We start from the raw sequence: 17,524 nt of genomic DNA on the forward strand, positions 1-17,524 counted from the left end.
ACATAGGCCGCTTGAGTGCACACGCCACCACCCTGAATCACCCCCTTCAGGAACTCCGTGCTTCCCTCTCAGGAAACTCCCCACAGCCTGATCTCTGGGCCACAACATGGGGCATCTTTGTGACTCTCGGTTTGTATTGCCAAATGCAGATCTTGTTTTGGAGGCCTTGCTGGAACTGCACCAAGATTCCTGGCTAGAATAATGGGGCCCGAACAGCATCCTGGGTACCCTCCCCAGCAGAGAGAAGAGGGGGCCCTTGGCCTAGCCCCTCTCCTCCCATAAATAAGGTGTATCCACCCTGCCTTAGCCCCAGCAGATCTTGCTCCAATCAGGTGCCCCGAGGGCTGCTTAGTGCCCTTGGGTCCCACTGACCAGTCACACTGACCTTTTTTCCAGGCCCCCTGCCTCCCAGAAACCATACTTCTGCCCTCCTCTTCCCAGCAATGCCTCTCCTCTAAGGCTGGGCTTACGGAGAGCCGGCCAGTTCACTGCTGTGCCCCCCACCCCTGGGGAGCTTTTTGGTGGGATAACCGGTGTGGGGGTGGTGGTGGTTTGCTTAGATTCTGGACCTTTCAGAGGGGGCGCCCGTACTCAACTCCCACCCAAGCCTGCTCCTGGGTTCCCATCCCCAGCCAATGTCCACAGGACATTTGTAGCTTGCCTGCTTATCTTGAGGCCCCTGTGGTATTTGGCTTTGCAGATCCCAGTTTCCCAGAACCTGCCCCCACAGGGGCGGGGCAGCGAGCAAGTTACTAATTCCTCACTTCGTCTCACAGTTCAGAAGCGGACCGGCCACAGCCAGAATGGAGACCCCAGCCCCTGGCCGCACCCACAGAGTCGTGCTGGTCCTGCTCTCGCTTGCCGTCCTCCACACCAGCAAGGCCCAAAAGGTAACATCCGTGGGGCCTGTGTGTGTGCACCCTAGTGTGAATGGGGCAAGTGAGTGAAGGCGAGGAGAGCCTTGGTCTGTGTGAGCGTGGGTCAGTGTGTGTGCAGAGAAGGGGTGCTGTCCTAAGGGGTCTTTGGAGAATCCCCCATTTACTGGGAGGGGTGATCCTGTTATTTCCCAGTTCCCAGGGAGGAACAACAGCCTAGCAGGTTGGCCTGGAGGGCAGCAGTAGGTAGGGTGGGTAAGAATGCACCTCAGGAGTCCAGCTTACCCCTCCCTCCTGTCAGCCGGACCTCGCGGAAGTAATTGATGCTTTGTGTGTCTCTTTTTCCTCCTCTGTAGAACAGTAGCAGAACAAGGTCACAGTAATAGGACTATTCAGAGGTTTGTGGTGAAGAGGAAACCTTTAGTATTACGAAGTGCTGAGTACAGTGTCTGGCACCAGGCAGACAGACACTCACGTGTAAACGAGGCACTCAGCCTGCCGCGCACCTCTGTGCTGAACACGAGTATGCCACGTGCAAGCAGGCAAGAGCCGTGTCGGCTCTGCCTGTGTACACATACCCTTCCTTGGAGACTGCACACCTAGGGCAAAATACACATGCTTGGGGGAGTGCCCCCGGGGACGGATGGAGCAACAAGGGAAGCCCCACGGCTGTGGAGAAAAGGACAAAGCAGAAGATGCTCAGGCTTAGAGGTGGACCTTCCCTACCTCCAAGTCTCCCAGCTCCCGCAGGCCCCTGGGGGGAGGCTGGTGGGCACCGTTTTCCCAGTCACTGGACTTGTGCACTGCCCTTTCACTGGGCAGGACTAAGATGGCATGGCAGTTGCTGCCGCTCATCTCTGCCTCAAGGATAAATCCCTCCCAGACACAGTGGGGCTCAGGCTCCACCCCTTGCCTGCTTTTTCTCCAAGGAGCGCTGTGGCCCCCACTTGACAAGATAGGACGGTCCCTGCCCAGTAGGATCTCTGCACTATTGGGTGGGGAATGAAACACACAGCAGCCTCTGATTTGAGATCAAAGTTCACAATGCTTCATGCGATTCTTCTTGGTCTGTGGCTCGGTTGGGGTTGGGGGCCAGGGCTTGGTGTGGGACCAAGGTCAAGACCCACTCTTGAAGAGCATTAAACAGTCCCACCCTTTCCTCCTTCACAGGTCCAGAATGACATTGACATCTACAGCCTCACTGTGGACTCTAAGGTCTCCTCCCGATTCGCCCACACAGTCATCACCAGCCGGGTGGTCAACAAGGCTGATGCCGTGCGGGAGGCCACCTTCCAGATGGAGCTGCCCAAGAAAGCCTTCATCACCAACTTCTCCATGTAGGTGCCCTCCTGCACTCTTCCTGGTCTCCCCTCCCCAACCTGCAGTCTGACACCATGGCCCCTGTGTTCTCTTCCTAATGTGAGATGTGCCAGGATATAAGCCTGAGGTGTGTGCAGTTCACCTGTAGGCAATACAGAGGTCAGAGGCTTCTAGGAACTTCATGCATTCTCAGATACCCTTCCCTGCCTCCATCCTTTCATCCCTTCCTCCTTCCCATTCTGCCTCCCTCATTCCACCCCTCTACCCATTCCTACCTCTTTCCCTCCGTCTATCCCTCTCCCTTCCTCCCTCCCTCTGTTGGTCCCTCCCACCTTCTGTCTCTCCATCTATTCATCCATCTGTTTTCCCTGAGTTCTGCCCAGGTGCCAGATGGAGAACCACAACCTCTTTATGTCTTTGCCTTTGAGAAGTACAGACTTGGGGCATCCTGAGGCCAAGCCCAGGCAGAAGGGAATCACCAAAAGGCAGATTCCAACCCAGAACACAGAAAACTTCTTAACTTCTTAAGCCCCTACAATGAAGCAATGCCTCAGGGAGGGCGATCACCTCCTTGTCACAGAAGTTCTGACCCAGGCTGGTCCACCTGCCCCATAGTGGGATACTGCAAAGGATGGTTCTTCTCTAAGCCAGAAGCTGTGTTGGGAGGCCACTGGGGTTTCCGTAAGCTGGTGACTCTGTAAGCTGGTGACTCTGTAAGCTGGTGATGATCGTCACTTTGTCCTCTGCTTTCCTCCCCCACCCTTCCCAACTGAGTTTTGCAATGTTTGCTGAATGCCAGAGAACTCTCTGTCTCTGGCCCTGCAGGAGAGGCAGTGATTGAGAACAGGCCAGAGAGGGGCTAATCCTAGAAACTCAGGGAGGGTGATGGGTGGGGCAGAGGCCTAGCATCTCAGGCAGAGTCCCCAATGTACCCTGGGACCTCTGAACACCTTCGATGGGGGCAGGATCCTTGTGGTTGGTTCCTTAGCTCTCTGCCCACCCCACTCCGTCAGCCCTTCTTTTCCTAACCAGGAGCCAGGCCTGTGCGGCCCAACCTGCAGTGTAAGCTTCACAGGCTGCACCCCACTTCCCATGTGGGTGCTCTGGCTGGCAAGCTGCAAGGTTCCAGGCCCATTTCATCTTCTGAAGGCCCAGAACGTGCACCCCTCTCTGGGCCCAGCTCCTGTGGCTGCATGAGATAGGGAAGCAGGGGGCAGGGCAGTGTGCCTTGCTCCCCGACCTGGCTAGGAGCCCCAGTTGGGCATCTGGAAGGAGGAGCCCTGCAGCCCAGCACCAGCCCCACTGTAGCCCAGGGTTAAATTGTGACCAGGAGGGTGGGGAGGAGGGACACTGGCCCCAATATCCTGGCTGTCCCCTCCCGCCTGGAGACTCTTACACTTTCACACCACCCCCGGATGGAGCAGACTTATGTTTGCCTGCCATTTCTCTCTCAGTCCCTCAAATGGCCACTAGGATTGTTTCTACCCGCCAAGGAGCCCCATCCCCCAGTCATCCAAAACCTTCTTCCCCAGGAGCCAGCCTCTCTGCAGTGTGGCCTGCCCTTTGTTGGCAAAAAGAGGGGCAGCTGTGGAGAGAGGGGTCAGAGCCTTCAGCCCTGTGTCTCCACTGGCCTGGGAGCCAGCATCTCCTTCCTCAGCCTGCCCCACCCAGCTGGACACAAGGCTGAGTGAAATGAGGCTCAGAGCTCTCGCTGGTGGCTGACTGGTTCCTCTGGAGACAGTCTGTAGGGTGGAAGGGGCAACTGGAATGTGGAGCCAGACAGGAACGGAGGAGAGAGGCCAGGTGCTTGCTCAGCCCTGCCTCCTTCATCCCAGTTGTTCAGGAAAAGGCATGTCAGCCAACACAGTGCGTAGCTCAGGGTAGATGGAGGTCTGCAGAGCCCCTGGCCACCCCGGGGCCCCCGCAGAGCTGTGTCCGCAGTAGGTGTGTAAGAGACGCGTGGTCTTGGGTAAAGATAGGAGTCACTCTGTCGGAAGGCACAGTAAGTCCCAGAGAAGGTGGGATTGCAGTGGGCCTCACCTGCCAGGCTCTCACAACTCACTCCCTCCTGCCCCAGGGTCATCGATGGTGTGACCTACCCAGGTAACATCAAGGAGAAGGCTGCAGCCCAGGAGCAGTACAGCGCGGCCATGGCCAGGGGCGAGAGTGCCGGCCTTGTCACGTGAGTCCAAGGGGGTGGGAGGATCGCTCTGGGGGTGGAGTCAAGGCTGCCCCCAACTTCAGCTGTTGAGCATTGCTCCCCCTCCAGGGGCCATACCCACCCCCACCCCAAGTCTGAGGGGCACATCCAATGCCTTCTTCCCCAGGGCCACTGGGAGAAAGACCGAGCAGTTCCAGGTGTCCGTCAGCGTGGCCCCCGCTGCCAAGGTCACCTTCGAGCTGGTGTATGAGGAGTTGCTGGCCCGTCACCTGGGAGTGTATGAGCTGCTGCTGAAAGTCCGGCCCCAGCAGCTGGTCAAACACCTGCAGGTACATGGCACCACTTTCTTCTAGAAGGCCTCCTTGATGACCTCACTCTGCCAAGGGCGGACCCAGCTTCCCCCTCTGCCTCCTGTGAGGGCCAGCCCTGGCTCCCAGCAGACCCAGTAACCCGCTTCTTGCTTCTAGATGGACATTCACATCTTCGAGCCTCAGGGTATCAGCTTTCTGGAGACAGAGAGCACCTTCATGACCAATGAACTGGCAGAGGCCCTCACCACCTCACAGAACAAGACCAAGGTGGGCCTGCTAGGGTCTGCGGGTGAGGGTTCCCAGGGACCTATCTTGAGGCTGGACTTCCAGAGAGCGGAACTACTGATCAGAATCTCTGAGCTGGAGGGACTTGTGAGGTTCCTGTGTCCATGCTGTCATTTGGCAGACAGGGAGGGCAAGGCGCAGGGATGGATGGTGGGTGCTGGTTTGAACCCTGAGCTAAGGAGAGAAGACTGATGTGAGGGTCCCCAGACCAGGTAGGGAGGAGGGGCTGGCTGGACCACACACATCCTGGGCCCAGCCTCTGCTTGTACAAAAATGTGAGCAGGAGATTCACTCACACCCTCTCCCCTATATGGAGGTCATCTGGCGGACAGCTCAGCCTGAGAGAAAGTCTCCTGGAACTTGACCTAAGACTGCCTCCTGGAATTCTCCCTTCAGATAGGGATGAGGGGTGTTATTAATACCACCGTGCTGCTCCTTCCAACTTCAGCCAGGTCATTTTTCCAGGCTCACGTCCGATTCAAGCCAACACTGTCACAGCAACAAAAGTCTCCGGAGAAGCAGGACACGGTCCTAGATGGCAACTTCATTGTCCGCTACGATGTGGACCGGCCTGTCTCCGGGGGTTCCATTCAGGTATGTGGGCTCCAGCAAGAGCTGAGCCACCAAAAAGTCCATTCACCCTCAAGGACCTGAGCCTGGGTGTTCTTGAAGAAAAGACAGAATAACCACCCCTGGTTATCAGTGCACCAGGTATTTCATAGATAGAACACAGGCAGTGTAGTTGTGTTGTTGCTGAAACTGTTCCCTTCCAGAGGGGGAGAAAAGTTCATCTCTGCTGAAGAGATATTGGGTGGGGTTTCCCTTGTTGCCCTGGTTGCCAAGAGGTTCACAGTTCACTTTTATGCTCAATCGCAGTAGCTTCTTTCACATAAGTTTCTGGCCACATTGTGCTTCCCTTTTACCTTTTTGATGGGCCTTGTTTTTGGAGTCTTCACTTCTTTGATGGATCTCAGGTATACTATGTCTGAACCTTTTAGTATAAGCTGCCTCAAATAATTAAATAGGTAAAGTAAGGGTAGAGTTCTGGTGGGCCAGGTCTAAGCAGGGAAGCCTTTGTAAGGGAGGCGCTGGATCAAGCCAAGCAGTATGGCAGGAATCTGGGGAGGTTCATGGTGGAACAGGGCCGGAAGGAACTGGGATAAAAAGTGCAGCAGAACCCCAGGCTTGGGGGTGAGGAGGCTGGTTGGGGGCAGAGCTGCAGCTCTTACACCTGGGTGTGTCTCACTCTGGTCACAGATTGAGAATGGCTACTTTGTGCACTACTTTGCCCCTGATAGCCTGTCCACGATGCCCAAGAATGTGATCTTTGTTATCGACAAGAGCGGCTCCATGATGGGCAGGAAAATAAAGCAGGTAGGTCCCGTGGGCCAGGTAGGGGTTCTGAAAGCTCGCAGACATCTAACACCATCAGCTTTGGTCTAGCAGACAAACCAGACCTGCCCTCCCTCTTCTAAGTAGGATGCTCCCGTGGATTGAGGTTGGTCTTGCTGCTAGAACATTCCCCACGTCCTCACTCCAGCTGTGAGCCTTAAGGTGCAGTCTAAGGGCATAGGAGCCACCAGGGAGGCCCCACTGAGACACCTACCATGTGTCCCCTTGCCCTGACCCAGACCCAGGAAGCCCTCATCAAGATCCTGGATGACCTCAGTCCCCATGACCAGTTCAACCTCATCAGCTTCAGTGCGGAAGCAACCAAGTGGAAACCTTTGCTAGTGCCAGCCTCGACTGAGAACGTGAATGAGGCCAAGAGCTACACCACTGGCATCCGGGCCCAGGGAGGTGAGTGCTTGTGTAGCCCTGCATGGTAGACACTTCTGGGGCACCCTGCTGGGAGCCCCTCTGAGGGTGTGTGCCCCACAGGGACCAATATAAATGATGCGATGCTGATGGCCGTGCAGCTGCTGGAGAAAGCCAACCGGGAGGAGCTGTTGCCTGCAGGGAGCATCACCCTCATTATCCTCCTCACTGATGGCGACCCCACTGCAGGTGAGGCACTGCCAGTACCCCCCTGGCGCACTGCCCGGGAGAAGCTGGGTTTCAGCCTGGCGTGCTGTGGAACCTGGGGCAGGGAGAAGGGTCTTTTAGGCCTCTTTGGCTCTGAGATTCCAGAAATATCCATTGAGCCAATCACCGTTTTCTCACCCCTTTCCGAAACCACTGGGTCCAGGGGAGACCGACCCTTTGAAAATCCAGGAGAACGTGCGAAAAGCTGTAAATGGCCAGCATAGTCTCTTCTGCCTGGGCTTCGGCTTCGATGTCAGCTACGCCTTCCTGGAGAAGATGGCACTAGAAAACGGCGGCCTGGCCCGGCGCATCTATGAGGACTCAGACTCCGCCCTGCAGCTGCAGGTGCCCACACACCCTGACTGGGCTGTGTGAGCAAGGGATGGCACAGCCAGGTGGGCAGACCCTAGCCTGGCCCTCATGAAACCCCCCTGCCCTGCAGGACTTTTACCAGGAGGTGGCCAACCCACTGATGATGTCAGTGGCCTTTGAGTACCCGAGCAATGCTGTGGAGTCGGTCACACAGGACACCTTCCGGGTGTTCTTCAAGGGCTCCGAGTTGGTAGTGGCTGGGAAGCTCCGGGACCACAGCCCTGACGTGCTCTCAGCCCAAGTCCGGGGGCAGCTGGTAAGTGTGACTGGCCATTCTGGAGGGGAAGGGCAGCTGGGACAGGCAGTCAGAGGGGCTGGCCTCAAACCCCAGCCCTGCCAGCTCCAGCCCATTGACCTTGAGCAAGTTACAGAGTGCCCTCTGCCACCTGTGGGTGATGCAGCCCCACTGTGTTGGTTCCCGGTGGAGATTAACGAGATGATGTAATTTTCTGAGGGCGCCTGCGCAGCGCTGGCATGTGGTAGGCACATAACGGTCAACCAGTACAGCTGCTGCTGTTGTTCCCAAGGGCACCAGCTGCTTGGTATCCCCTCCTGACCTCACCCAAGCAGTCAAGCAGGGAAGACTACTCCCATTTCACAGATTAGCAGTCTGACCTCCAGGCAGAGCAGCCAGTTTGCCGAGGGTCCCGCTACTGCCACGTCAAGAGCCCAGCTCAGCGGCGGTATCCTGTCCCTGCACAGTCTTCCCTGCCTCTCATTCCACAAAGGGAATCACAGCCCCTCTCCAGGCGCTGGGGGTACTGCCCTCATGAGAGAGATAGCCTGGGTAAATTGTTGCACAAGCAAGGAGCTGCGGGCTGGATAAACTCGGGAAGTCAGGGAAGCAGAGCTGGAAGCCCCCGCTTGGCCTGGGGATCAGGGAGGGCTTCTGAGGGAGGCTCAGCTGAGACTGAGGGGTAAGTGGGAGGTGGCAGAGGTCAGATGGTGGAAGGACAGAGGAATATTTCATGATTTTGTGGCAGGTAGGCAGCATGTGTGGGGAGACGAGCAGGTGGACAAGGCAAGTGGGCATGGGGGTGCCCAGGGCCTCGTCTCAGAAGCAGCCAAGTGTCAGGATAGGCAGAGTGCATCCTATGGCGAGCCTGGCCAGCTTCACACCCAGCTCTGGCACCTCCCAGAGGTGAGACCTGGAGCATGGCACTAAACCTCCCTGTGCCTCAGTTTCCTGCTTTGTACCCATGAAAATAAGTCAACCTCACCCACCTTATAAGGCTGCATTGGGGATTAAGGTTTTGCCCAGTATAAACACTCTCTGTGTGTCAGCTGCTCATACTGTCCTGGTGTCCAGGAGTTCTTAAAGTGCAGAACCCAAGGTGACTTGGTGTAGTTCACAAACAAACATGTCTTTCTTTTAGTAGTTATGTAGTTAATGTGTTGTGAAAAATAGCTCGAACACCAGACCTAAGGTTTCACAGGTCTTGCTGCTTGGGGCAAGAGTGTTAGTCTATTTAAAATTCATCCGAGGGACTTCCCTGGCAGTCTAGTGGTTAGGACTCCATGTTGTCACTACCAAGGGCCTGGATTCAATCCCTGGTTGAGGAACTAAGATCTCACATGCCACATGGCACAGCCAAAAACAGAAAAAAATAGCTGTATGTGCGGAGAGGGCAAAAAAATTCAGGCAGCTCCTGGTTCTGTGCCCATTGTTTTGTACCTGGGATAGTCTTCTCCATGTTTTCTCCACCTCCTTATCATCCTTGGAGGCTCTATGACTGAGCCTCTCACACCCCTAAGCATCCTCCGTACCCTCTGCTCTACTTGCAACCAACGCCACCTCAACCAGGTTTCTCGTGGCGGGCTGGGCAGCACCAGGCCAGGTGCTGGCATCACGCCCTCACTGCTTCTGCCCTCACTGGGCCCCTCTTTCCAGCACGGGGAGAACATCACCTTTGTGATGGAGTCCCATGTGGCCGAGCAGGAGGAGATGTTCCGGGGCCCCAAGTACATCTTCCACAGCTTCATGGAGAGACTCTGGGCATACCTGACCATCCAGCAACTGCTTGAGCAAATGTGGGTGAACGCATCCTCCAGGGCCCCCCCGGGTGGCCACCCACGGCCTCAGCACCTCCCCAGGCTCTTCACTGGCAGGGCTGGCACAGATGGCACAGGCATCTTCTGGGCAGGGAGACTTGAGGTGGTGGTAACCCTGGAAGGGTCTGGGAGGGAGGGAGACTCTGAGCACCTGGGGGCTTGCCGAGCCACTGGCCTTCTCTACCTGCAGGGTCTCTGCGTTAGATGCCGAGAAGCAGGCTCTTGAGGCCCACGCACTGAGCTTGTCACTCAGCTACAGCTTTGTCACCCCCCTCACGTCTATGGTGATCACCAAACCTGAAGGTCAAGAACAGTCTCAGGTTGCTGAGAAGCCTGTGGAGGATGGTGGGTGTGGCAGCAGAGTTCTGACCCAGCATTCTCCCCAGCCCCTCCCCAACATCCCAACCAAGACTCCACCCCTGCCACCCACAGACTCCCAGAAAACTCATCCCTGTTTCATTGATGAGGAAACTGAGGCTAGGCCTCCTGACCTCCTCCTGCACCCCACCCCCTCCGCTGCCGCATGTTCACTGTACCCTGTGTAGCGCTGGGGCTGGGAAACAAGGTTAAATAGAAATACTTCAGATGTATCCAAACCATCCTGACAGTGTGTCTCTCTTTCTCCCTGTTTTTGTCTTATTCAGAAAGCAGAGACAGGAGAGTCCCCCTAGGTAAGAGCCTAATGCCCTCTAAGGCTGGCCTTGGTAACTCTTGGTTGACACAGGGCCTATGGTTCGGCAACCATATGGTGACTAGCCAGCGCCTCTCCCACCCAGCCCCGCTCAGGAGGGGTGTCGTCTGCCCAAGCATGCTGGTGCGCTTAGTTACCTGTTCATTCAGATATTGGCTGTCACTCAGGCCCCATCCTGGGCATTAGAGACACAGAGACACTGGGGGTCCCAGAAACATGCATTCAAGAAGCAAACTCAAGTTTCTCTGATTTCCAGGGCCCATGGGGTTTGGTCAGTCCATGGACAGAGCATCCTGGAAAACAGGTAGCAAAAGAGGAGAGGGTAGAGGAAGGGGATACTGACAGAACCTTGATCCTGGCTCCAGACTGGGCCCTGCCCTGGCTGTGGACAGAGGGAGTGACTTACTAGACTCACCCACCTGGTAGCAGGGCTGGAACTCAAATCCAGTTGTGTTTGATTAGGAGGCAGCAGTGCAGACCCTTTCTTTGTCTTTTCTAAAAGAAGAGGCTGGAGAGGAAAAGATAGTTTGAGGGCACTACCAGAGCGGGGAAGGAGGGCCAATATTCTAGCAGGGAGGAGTTCGAGAAGGGCCCTTCGTTCCAACCCTGAGTGATAGGGGAGGGGAGGGGACCCACCTGCCCCCTCCATGTCCCTCTTCTGGGGTGAGTCCCAGCGCCCAGGCTGTGGGGACCCATGACTCTGCTTGAGAAAACACTGTTTGTGTGAACTTTGTCAAAGGCGGAGGTTTGAAACTGTTAAACAGCCCTCCAAGATTGGGAGTACCTGGACGTTTTCTTGCTCCTCCTCCTCCATTCTACCGCACGACCTCGAGATTGGTGCTACCAGAGCTGACGTTACGTAAGCCACTTTCTGACCCTCTGAGGGCCAAGTTTCCTCAAGATGAACCTGCCCATAGTGTTAGATGAGATAAATCACCAAGCCCAGGGCTAAGCAGAGACCAGGGAGGTTTTCTGGAAGGTATGACATTAATTGGGCTTCCCAGGTAGCTCAGCTGGTAAAAAATCTGCCTGCAATGCAGGAGACCCCAGTTTGATTCCTGGGTCGGGAAGATCCCCCGGAGAAGGGATAGACTACTCACTCCAGTATTCTTGGGTTTCCCTAGTGGCCCAGATGGCAAAGAATCCACCTGCAATGTGGGAGACCTGGGTATAATCCCTGAGTTGGGAAGATCCCCTTGAGGAGGGCATGGCAACCCACTCCAGTATTCTTGCCTGGATAATCCCCATGGACAGAGGAGCCTAGCAGGCTACAGTCCAGAGGGTCGCAAAGAGTCAGATGCCTCTAAGTGACTAAGCACAGCACAGCACAGCACAGCACATGACGTTAAATAGCACGTCCTTTATTTTTACTGAATTGAATTCGTTACACTCTGGAGGCTGGCTCACTAGGGATGGAACGTTCTAGAAAAGGAAGATTTCCTCCATTCCCAAAGCCAAGAGTAGTCCCTTGAGCTGTTTTCTGATCTCCAGACCTAGACTCAGACACAGCTGCAGGGCCAGGCTGGACCCCATCTCCTTAGTTTTTTCCCTGACAGCATGCTCTTCTGGTTGAAAAAATCTCTTTGCAAAAGTAGTTCTAGACTGGGTGTGTATTTGTGGCAGGGTTCGTGGAGTTGGAGCTTGGTGGGTGGCAGGTAGCAGTGATGGCTGGAGGGCTTGCCATTTGCTTCGAATCCTGACTGCCTTCTCCCTTTCTGTTCCTGAACTCACGCCTGCTCCTGCACCGTCACCTACCTCAGGTCCTGGTGGAGCATCTTACGACATGGATTTCAGAATCAAAGGTGCCCCCAAGCTGCAGTAGATTCTGGCCCTATGGCAGAGAGACCTGGAAGGGGAGGGCCCGGGGAGCTCTCTGAACCCATCACATAGGTTTCCTGATGGAGAGGGAACCCTGAACACCCGTTGGCTTTTCCATTCCTCAACCCTGCCCCTCCCCAGGAAAAGGCTGCCTAAACCAAGACTTTCTTCTTATTTCAGGAACAACCGTGACAGCCCCACCCCTTGGTAAGTGCCACCCCATCTCAGCCTCCCTCCCTATCCTTGCCCCTACCCAGTTTTACCTGCCCCCAGAACACACCTGCTGTCCCAGCTCCCGTCCAGGCTCCTTCTGTCATCCTGCCACTGCCTGGGCAGAGCGTGGACCAGCTCTGTGTGGACTTCCGACGCCCTCAGGAGCTAGTGAACCTGCTGTCGGACCCTGACCAAGGTGAGAGGCGCATACCCAGTTATCCACCCAAAGAAATCTAGTCACAGCGCACCCCTCAGCTTCCTACCTCAGAAACTGGGACACCTACCCACAGACTCCCAGGCAGCCGGCATCCCAGGCAGGCACCGCCCGAGCTCTGACACTTGTACTCATATGTCTGCCCCACGACCTCTCACTGGGCACCACTTATGTGGGCCTGAATGACCTACACCCCGAGGTGACCAGAGGTGGGCTTGCCCCTAGGTACTGCCATACTTCAGGGTGAGGAGACACCTGGGCATAGCCTATAGTCAGCGCCCAAAATGTAGTGGAGAGAAGCCCAGGAGAGGAGACAGTAGCTGTCCGATGGCCAAGACGTAGGGCTGCGTGGGGTTGTATGGGGGTGACGGGGCCTTGGCGGAGAAGTGGGGGTCTGTGAGGCCGAGAAAGGGGTAGGCAGAAGCACAGAGCCCTGAGGGAGGCTGGTGGAGCTGGAAAAGGTGTGGAGGAGGGAGGTGCACTGGCCAGACCTGCCCTCCAGCCCCCGGAAGGCAGAGCTGATCTGGCCATCTGAAGGTGGCCATCGCTGAAGACCGGGGGCCCCTCCAAAGCCAAGGGTACCCAAGGGCTAAGTGGAAAGATGGTGGGAAGCAGGCCGGCAGCGTGAGGGGAGGCAAGGAGGGAGACAGGCAGGTGAGTGGGTGAAGAGCAGCTCTGGGGGCTGTAGCCGGGGAGGGGCCGGGCGGGGGGGGGAACCTCCTGTTCAGGCCAATGCCCAGCTGGAGCCACAGCTTCGACCTCTCTGCTCCCGGCCCTCTCAGGGGTTGAGGTGACTGGCCACTATGAGACAGCGAAGGCCTGCTTCTCGTGGATTGAGGTGACCTTCCAGAACCCCCAGCTGCAAGTCCATGCGTCCCCTGAGCATGTGGTTATTACTCGAAACCGAAGAAATTCTGCATACAAGTGGAAGGAAACACTGTACTCAGTGATGCCCGGGTGAGCATTAGGCGGTGGCCACTTTCCACTTTTTTGGGCTGGGCACGAGTGCTCTGCAGTGAGCCACACCCACAGGAGGGGCAGCGATGTGAGAGTCCTTCACGTCCCCCTCCAGCTCTGGAGGGTGCCAGGGGTTGACCTGGGGACCTGGCTGTGCTCACACCTAACCCAGGTCACTGTCTGGTACAGGGGACAGCGTGGTTTGGAGCTGCTCTGCCGCTGACCCTGAGTGACCATAGGCAGGGTGTTCTACCCCCTCATCCCTAACTAGGGCTAATCATCTGAGCCCTCAGCCAGAGGGCTGAGACGCCGGTCTCATGAGAGCATGTGGTCAGGGAGCACTTTGCCCATAGACGGTGCAGTGCCCACTGGGCACGCAGGAAGGTGTGCTCTCTACCTGATAAGGTAACCACGATGATGAGAGACTGGAGGGCACTGTCCACCAGGAGAGGTTAGGAATGTCGTTCTTAGCCTTGAGCTCTGACAAGGAGAGACAAGTCCCACTGACATCGATACCAGGCAGCTAGAGGGTGGCAGAGGTAGACTGCAACTTCTTGTGGAGCCGCCTCTCTGTGGGGCCTGGAAGAGCTGTGTCCAGCTCTGGGAGTCACAAGCATGGGGGAGAGAGTCCAAGGACCCAGGCCCTCTTCAAGCAGTGTCCTCTGGACTTCCCGCCCATGCTGAGTACAGAGAACCTTGTCCACTTCCTCTGTCAGCCCCTCCAGAGAAACTGGTTCCCACCTGGTAAGTGAGTACAGACCTCGGGAATCTGAGGGGCTCCCCTTTAAAAGCTCCCAGTTTCATAAAAGGTCTTAAAGTCTCCTGTTATCTGGTAGATGCGGAAAGATCAGTAGCATTTCTGTGCTTTGGACAAACACACTAGAAGATGAAATAAAGGATTCCTATCAGTTGTGGTTCTTGAACACTCACGTACTTTCATGACCTCAGAAGGTCCACATAAAGAAAAGTAGACCATAGCTTTTGCATTGAACGGTGTTAACAAGACAGTGTAAGTTTAGGGCGATTCCATTGAAAATAACCTCAGAGTCACAGCAGGGGTTTATTCAACATGCAGCGTTCCTGAGAAAATGAAAACAGTAATAACTCCAGAGGTTATTCTAAGTAAAAAAGGAAGTCATTCCAGAGGGACTTGCCCTTCTAGATCTTAAAACACACAATTAAACACTGATCATCAGAAGAAAGTGGCACTGGCCAAAAGAACAAAAGAGACAGAGGAAATGTATCCATGAACCCCTAAGTCATATAAAACTAATTTGTGAGAAATCGAATCTAAGAAAGCCAGAGGGAGAGGAACCATTATTTTAGGTTATACACAATGCCAGGATAACCAGGTGTCAGTGAGTTAGCATTGGTCCCAGGTTCCCAGGTGACTGAGGAAACTGAAGCCCACAAGACTGAGGGCCCTCGCCTGGAAGGCCACGCTAGGAGATCCTGAGGACAGAAGGGCAGCCCCCCCCACCCTATGGCCCCCCCAGGTCCCCAGTGGGCATCTCCAGGCCTCCCTTCCTGCTCAGGATACGGCTTTGCCCACAGCCTCAAGGTGACCATGGACAAGGCAGGGCTCCTGTTGCTCAGCAGACCAGACAGGGTGACCATCGGCCTGCTGTTCTGGGACGGCCCCGGAAAGGGGCTCCGGCTTCTCCTGCAGGACACTGACCGCTTCTCCAGCCACGTCAGTGGGACCCTTGGTACGTGGCCCAGGCTTGGGAAACCCTCAGAAGTCACCTCTGCCTGTGAACCCAGCCTCCTTCTGTCTTTTTTCTTCACTGACCCACCCTTTGTATCTCAGGCCAGTTTTACCAGGACGTGCTCTGGGGGCCTCTGGACACGGCAGATGACCGCAAGCGAACACTGAAGGTCCAGGGGCGTGACTACTCTGCCACCAGGTGACTCAGTACAACTCCACTGAGCCCAGCCACGGGTTGGGGCTGGGAGCTAGGCTCTGGGACCCCCACTTCTCTGTCCGTCCCCAGGAACCAGACAGTCAGGTGTCAGGTCAGACAAGTCTGACCCAGCTTTCAGTCACCCCACAAAGGATGGTCAACTCAGACCCACAGGAAACACATTAGCCCAGAGACCACTGGGAAACTCTCCCTGAATTCCTGGACCCTAGGGACCACACATCACTGGATCCCCTTGGGTGACCTGCGCTGGAAGGAAGTCTCAGAGGCCCTGAGACCCTCCACCTTTCACATTCCTATCCCCAGCTGTCTCCCTCTCTTCCTACCACACCTGACACATGCTGACCATCTCTCTGTCTGTCCATCCCAGAGAGCTCAAGCTGGATTACCAAGAGAGTCCCCCAGGCAAAGAGATTTCCTGCTGGTCTGTGGAGCTGTAGTTCTGGAAGGAGCTATACCCACCACCCCCTGCCGCCGCCCTATGTGCAGATGGTTGCCACCCAGTGATCACAGGGCCACTCTGGGCCCTGGAACATTGTAGGGAGAGGTATTTGCACTCAATAAAATAAAGAGAGATGGTGTGAGCCCAGGGAGTGGGCATCTCTGGTTTCATCTGGCCAAATCCCCAAGCATCAAGGTCATGTCCTGGACATGTAGCGTCGTGTACCATTAGAATCATCCACCGTCAGCCACTTAAAGGCCTATGGCCAGTAAGGCCCACAGAGAGTGTTCAGTCCTATCCCTTCACTTTACAGGCTGGGAAACTATGGTTTAGAGTGATTGAAACTGTTAAAATGTTGCTCTTGCTGGGGCCATGGAGCCAGAGAACACTGGGGAACAGGGTTCATTCTGCTTTATGGTGACACAGGGTCCATGAAAAGAATAAAAGGGTGACCTGGGTAGAAGTTCATTACAGGCCAGCTCCCGACATTCTCAGCCACCTGTGGGGCCCTTTTGCAGTAGGATTTGCAAGATACAATTTGGTTTTCACACCTGTGCTCAGAAACAGGCCTGTCTTCTCACTGCCTGGCAGAGACGCTGGCAGGGGAAGACCAGGGAGACAGAGATGAGGCCAGAAGGGAAGCAAGGTCTGTTCCCAGGAGCCTGGGTCATTGAGGGGCTTCTGTCCAGGCCTAGGGTTAGACACCCCAAACATCCCACCCAATTCCTGCACAGGCAAAGCATACTTTCAAAATATTTATAATTATTTCACCTACTTCTTCAAAAATGACACAAGTATTTGGCTTACAAATAAAAGGTATATCAGTTCAGTTCAGTTCAGTCACTCAGTCGTGTCCGACTCTTTGCGACCTCATGAATCGCAGCACGCCAGGCCTCCCTGTCCATCACCATCTCCCGGAGTTCACTCAAACTCATGTCCATCGAATCTGTGATGCCATGTAGCCATCTCATTCTTGGTCATCCCCTTCTCCTCCTGCCCCCAGTCCCTCCCAGCATCAGAGTCTTTTCCAATGAGTCAACTCTATATATATGAGAATGAAAAGGAGAGAAGAGCCAGGAGAAGAGAGAGGAGGAGAGTTGAATCAGAGGCACTGATTCAGTAGGGGAAGCTGCAGCAGCGGGAAGCTTTGCTTTGAGCTTTCTGGCCGCCAGGGCGAAGCAAAGAATGAGTTCATTTTAACTTGCTAAGAGGGAGCAAACCAGATATGGAAAACATTCTTTTCCCAGCTCTTGAGTTATACAGGGTGTTTTCTGAGTGAGTCTTTATAGGAGGGTAGAGGAGAGGCTGGTGGGAGGAAGAGGTTTCCAGCAGCAGGTTTTGCAACACTCAGGGACACTTTCCTGCGTTGCTGCCTCCCCATCAAGCCTGGTGGCCGGCAGGGGCCTCAGACTGAGTCACTTTGTGAGGATCATTTTCAGAGGCTCAGAGATGAGCTCAGCGAGATCAGGGAGTAGCATCAGGGGCTCCATTGGACTCGCTGTGGGCTTGCTCTGACGTACCAGGACAAAACACTGGCCCCTGGGCTGGGCTGTGAACTGGTGCCCCTGCAGGGGGGTCCTGGGTGGCTTTCTGGCCCAGCCAGCACCTGACAGCCATGCGTTGTGAGCCACTGGAAGTAGGCCCACGCCCGTCGTTGTTTTGTTCACCGCATGCTTTCCAGCACCTACTTGGGCCAAGCCCCGGCAGAGTGCTGCAGGTACCTTGGGCACCTGACAGAGCTGCCACCCAGAGAACAAGTGGGTGCCACAAGAAGCCCAGAGGGACACAACTTGCCCAACCTGAGGAGCAGCGGGGAAGGCTTCCTGGGAGTGGCGTGGTTGGGGCTGGGTTGGGATTGAGTTTTGA

The 17,524-nt window shown here is 55.5% G+C and overlaps 1 protein-coding gene across 2 annotated transcripts; it reads left to right on the forward strand.

Annotated features, from left to right (window-relative positions):
* The first annotated feature begins 308 nt into the window (after window positions 1-308).
* On the forward strand, window positions 309-15,805 carry ITIH4 (inter-alpha-trypsin inhibitor heavy chain 4). 2 transcript variants are annotated; one of them, XM_069562477.1, is made up of 24 exons: window positions 309-521; window positions 777-890; window positions 2,046-2,212; window positions 4,273-4,377; window positions 4,523-4,685; window positions 4,824-4,934; window positions 5,418-5,546; window positions 6,210-6,326; window positions 6,584-6,752; window positions 6,834-6,959; window positions 7,141-7,322; window positions 7,420-7,605; window positions 9,241-9,380; window positions 9,592-9,746; window positions 10,046-10,072; window positions 10,349-10,396; window positions 10,832-10,951; window positions 11,853-11,894; window positions 12,091-12,117; window positions 12,203-12,319; window positions 13,120-13,294; window positions 14,849-15,003; window positions 15,105-15,201; window positions 15,587-15,805. In XM_069562477.1, exons 2-24 carry the CDS (start codon window positions 804-806, stop codon window positions 15,654-15,656), a joined length of 2,715 nt encoding a protein of 904 aa, XP_069418578.1. In that variant the 5' UTR covers window positions 309-521; window positions 777-803; the 3' UTR covers window positions 15,657-15,805. The 2 variants fall into 2 exon arrangements, with proteins under 2 accessions (XP_069418578.1, XP_069418579.1); XM_069562478.1 differs by lacking the exon at window positions 10,046-10,072 and having other exon boundaries at window positions 312-521.
* Window positions 15,806-17,524: the final 1,719 nt, after the last annotated feature.

The sequence above is a fragment of the Ovis canadensis genome, chromosome 19 (assembly GCF_042477335.2).
Source record: "Ovis canadensis isolate MfBH-ARS-UI-01 breed Bighorn chromosome 19, ARS-UI_OviCan_v2, whole genome shotgun sequence".
Lineage (NCBI taxonomy): Eukaryota > Metazoa > Chordata > Mammalia > Artiodactyla > Bovidae > Ovis > Ovis canadensis.

What these genes read in the sequence shown, in the direction of transcription:
- ITIH4 (XM_069562477.1), top strand. Translation starts at nt 804, where the DNA reads ATGGAGACCCCAGCCCCTGGCCGCACCCACAGAGTCGTGCTGGTCCTG. An exon ending in TGGGCAGGAAAATAAAGCAG is followed by an intron (nt 6,327 to 6,583) that starts GTAGGTCCCGTG and finishes GCCCTGACCCAG; the next exon opens with ACCCAGGAAGCCCTCATCAA. An exon ending in TGAGAAGCCTGTGGAGGATG is followed by an intron (nt 9,747 to 10,045) that starts GTGGGTGTGGCA and finishes TGTCTTATTCAG; the next exon opens with AAAGCAGAGACAGGAGAGTC.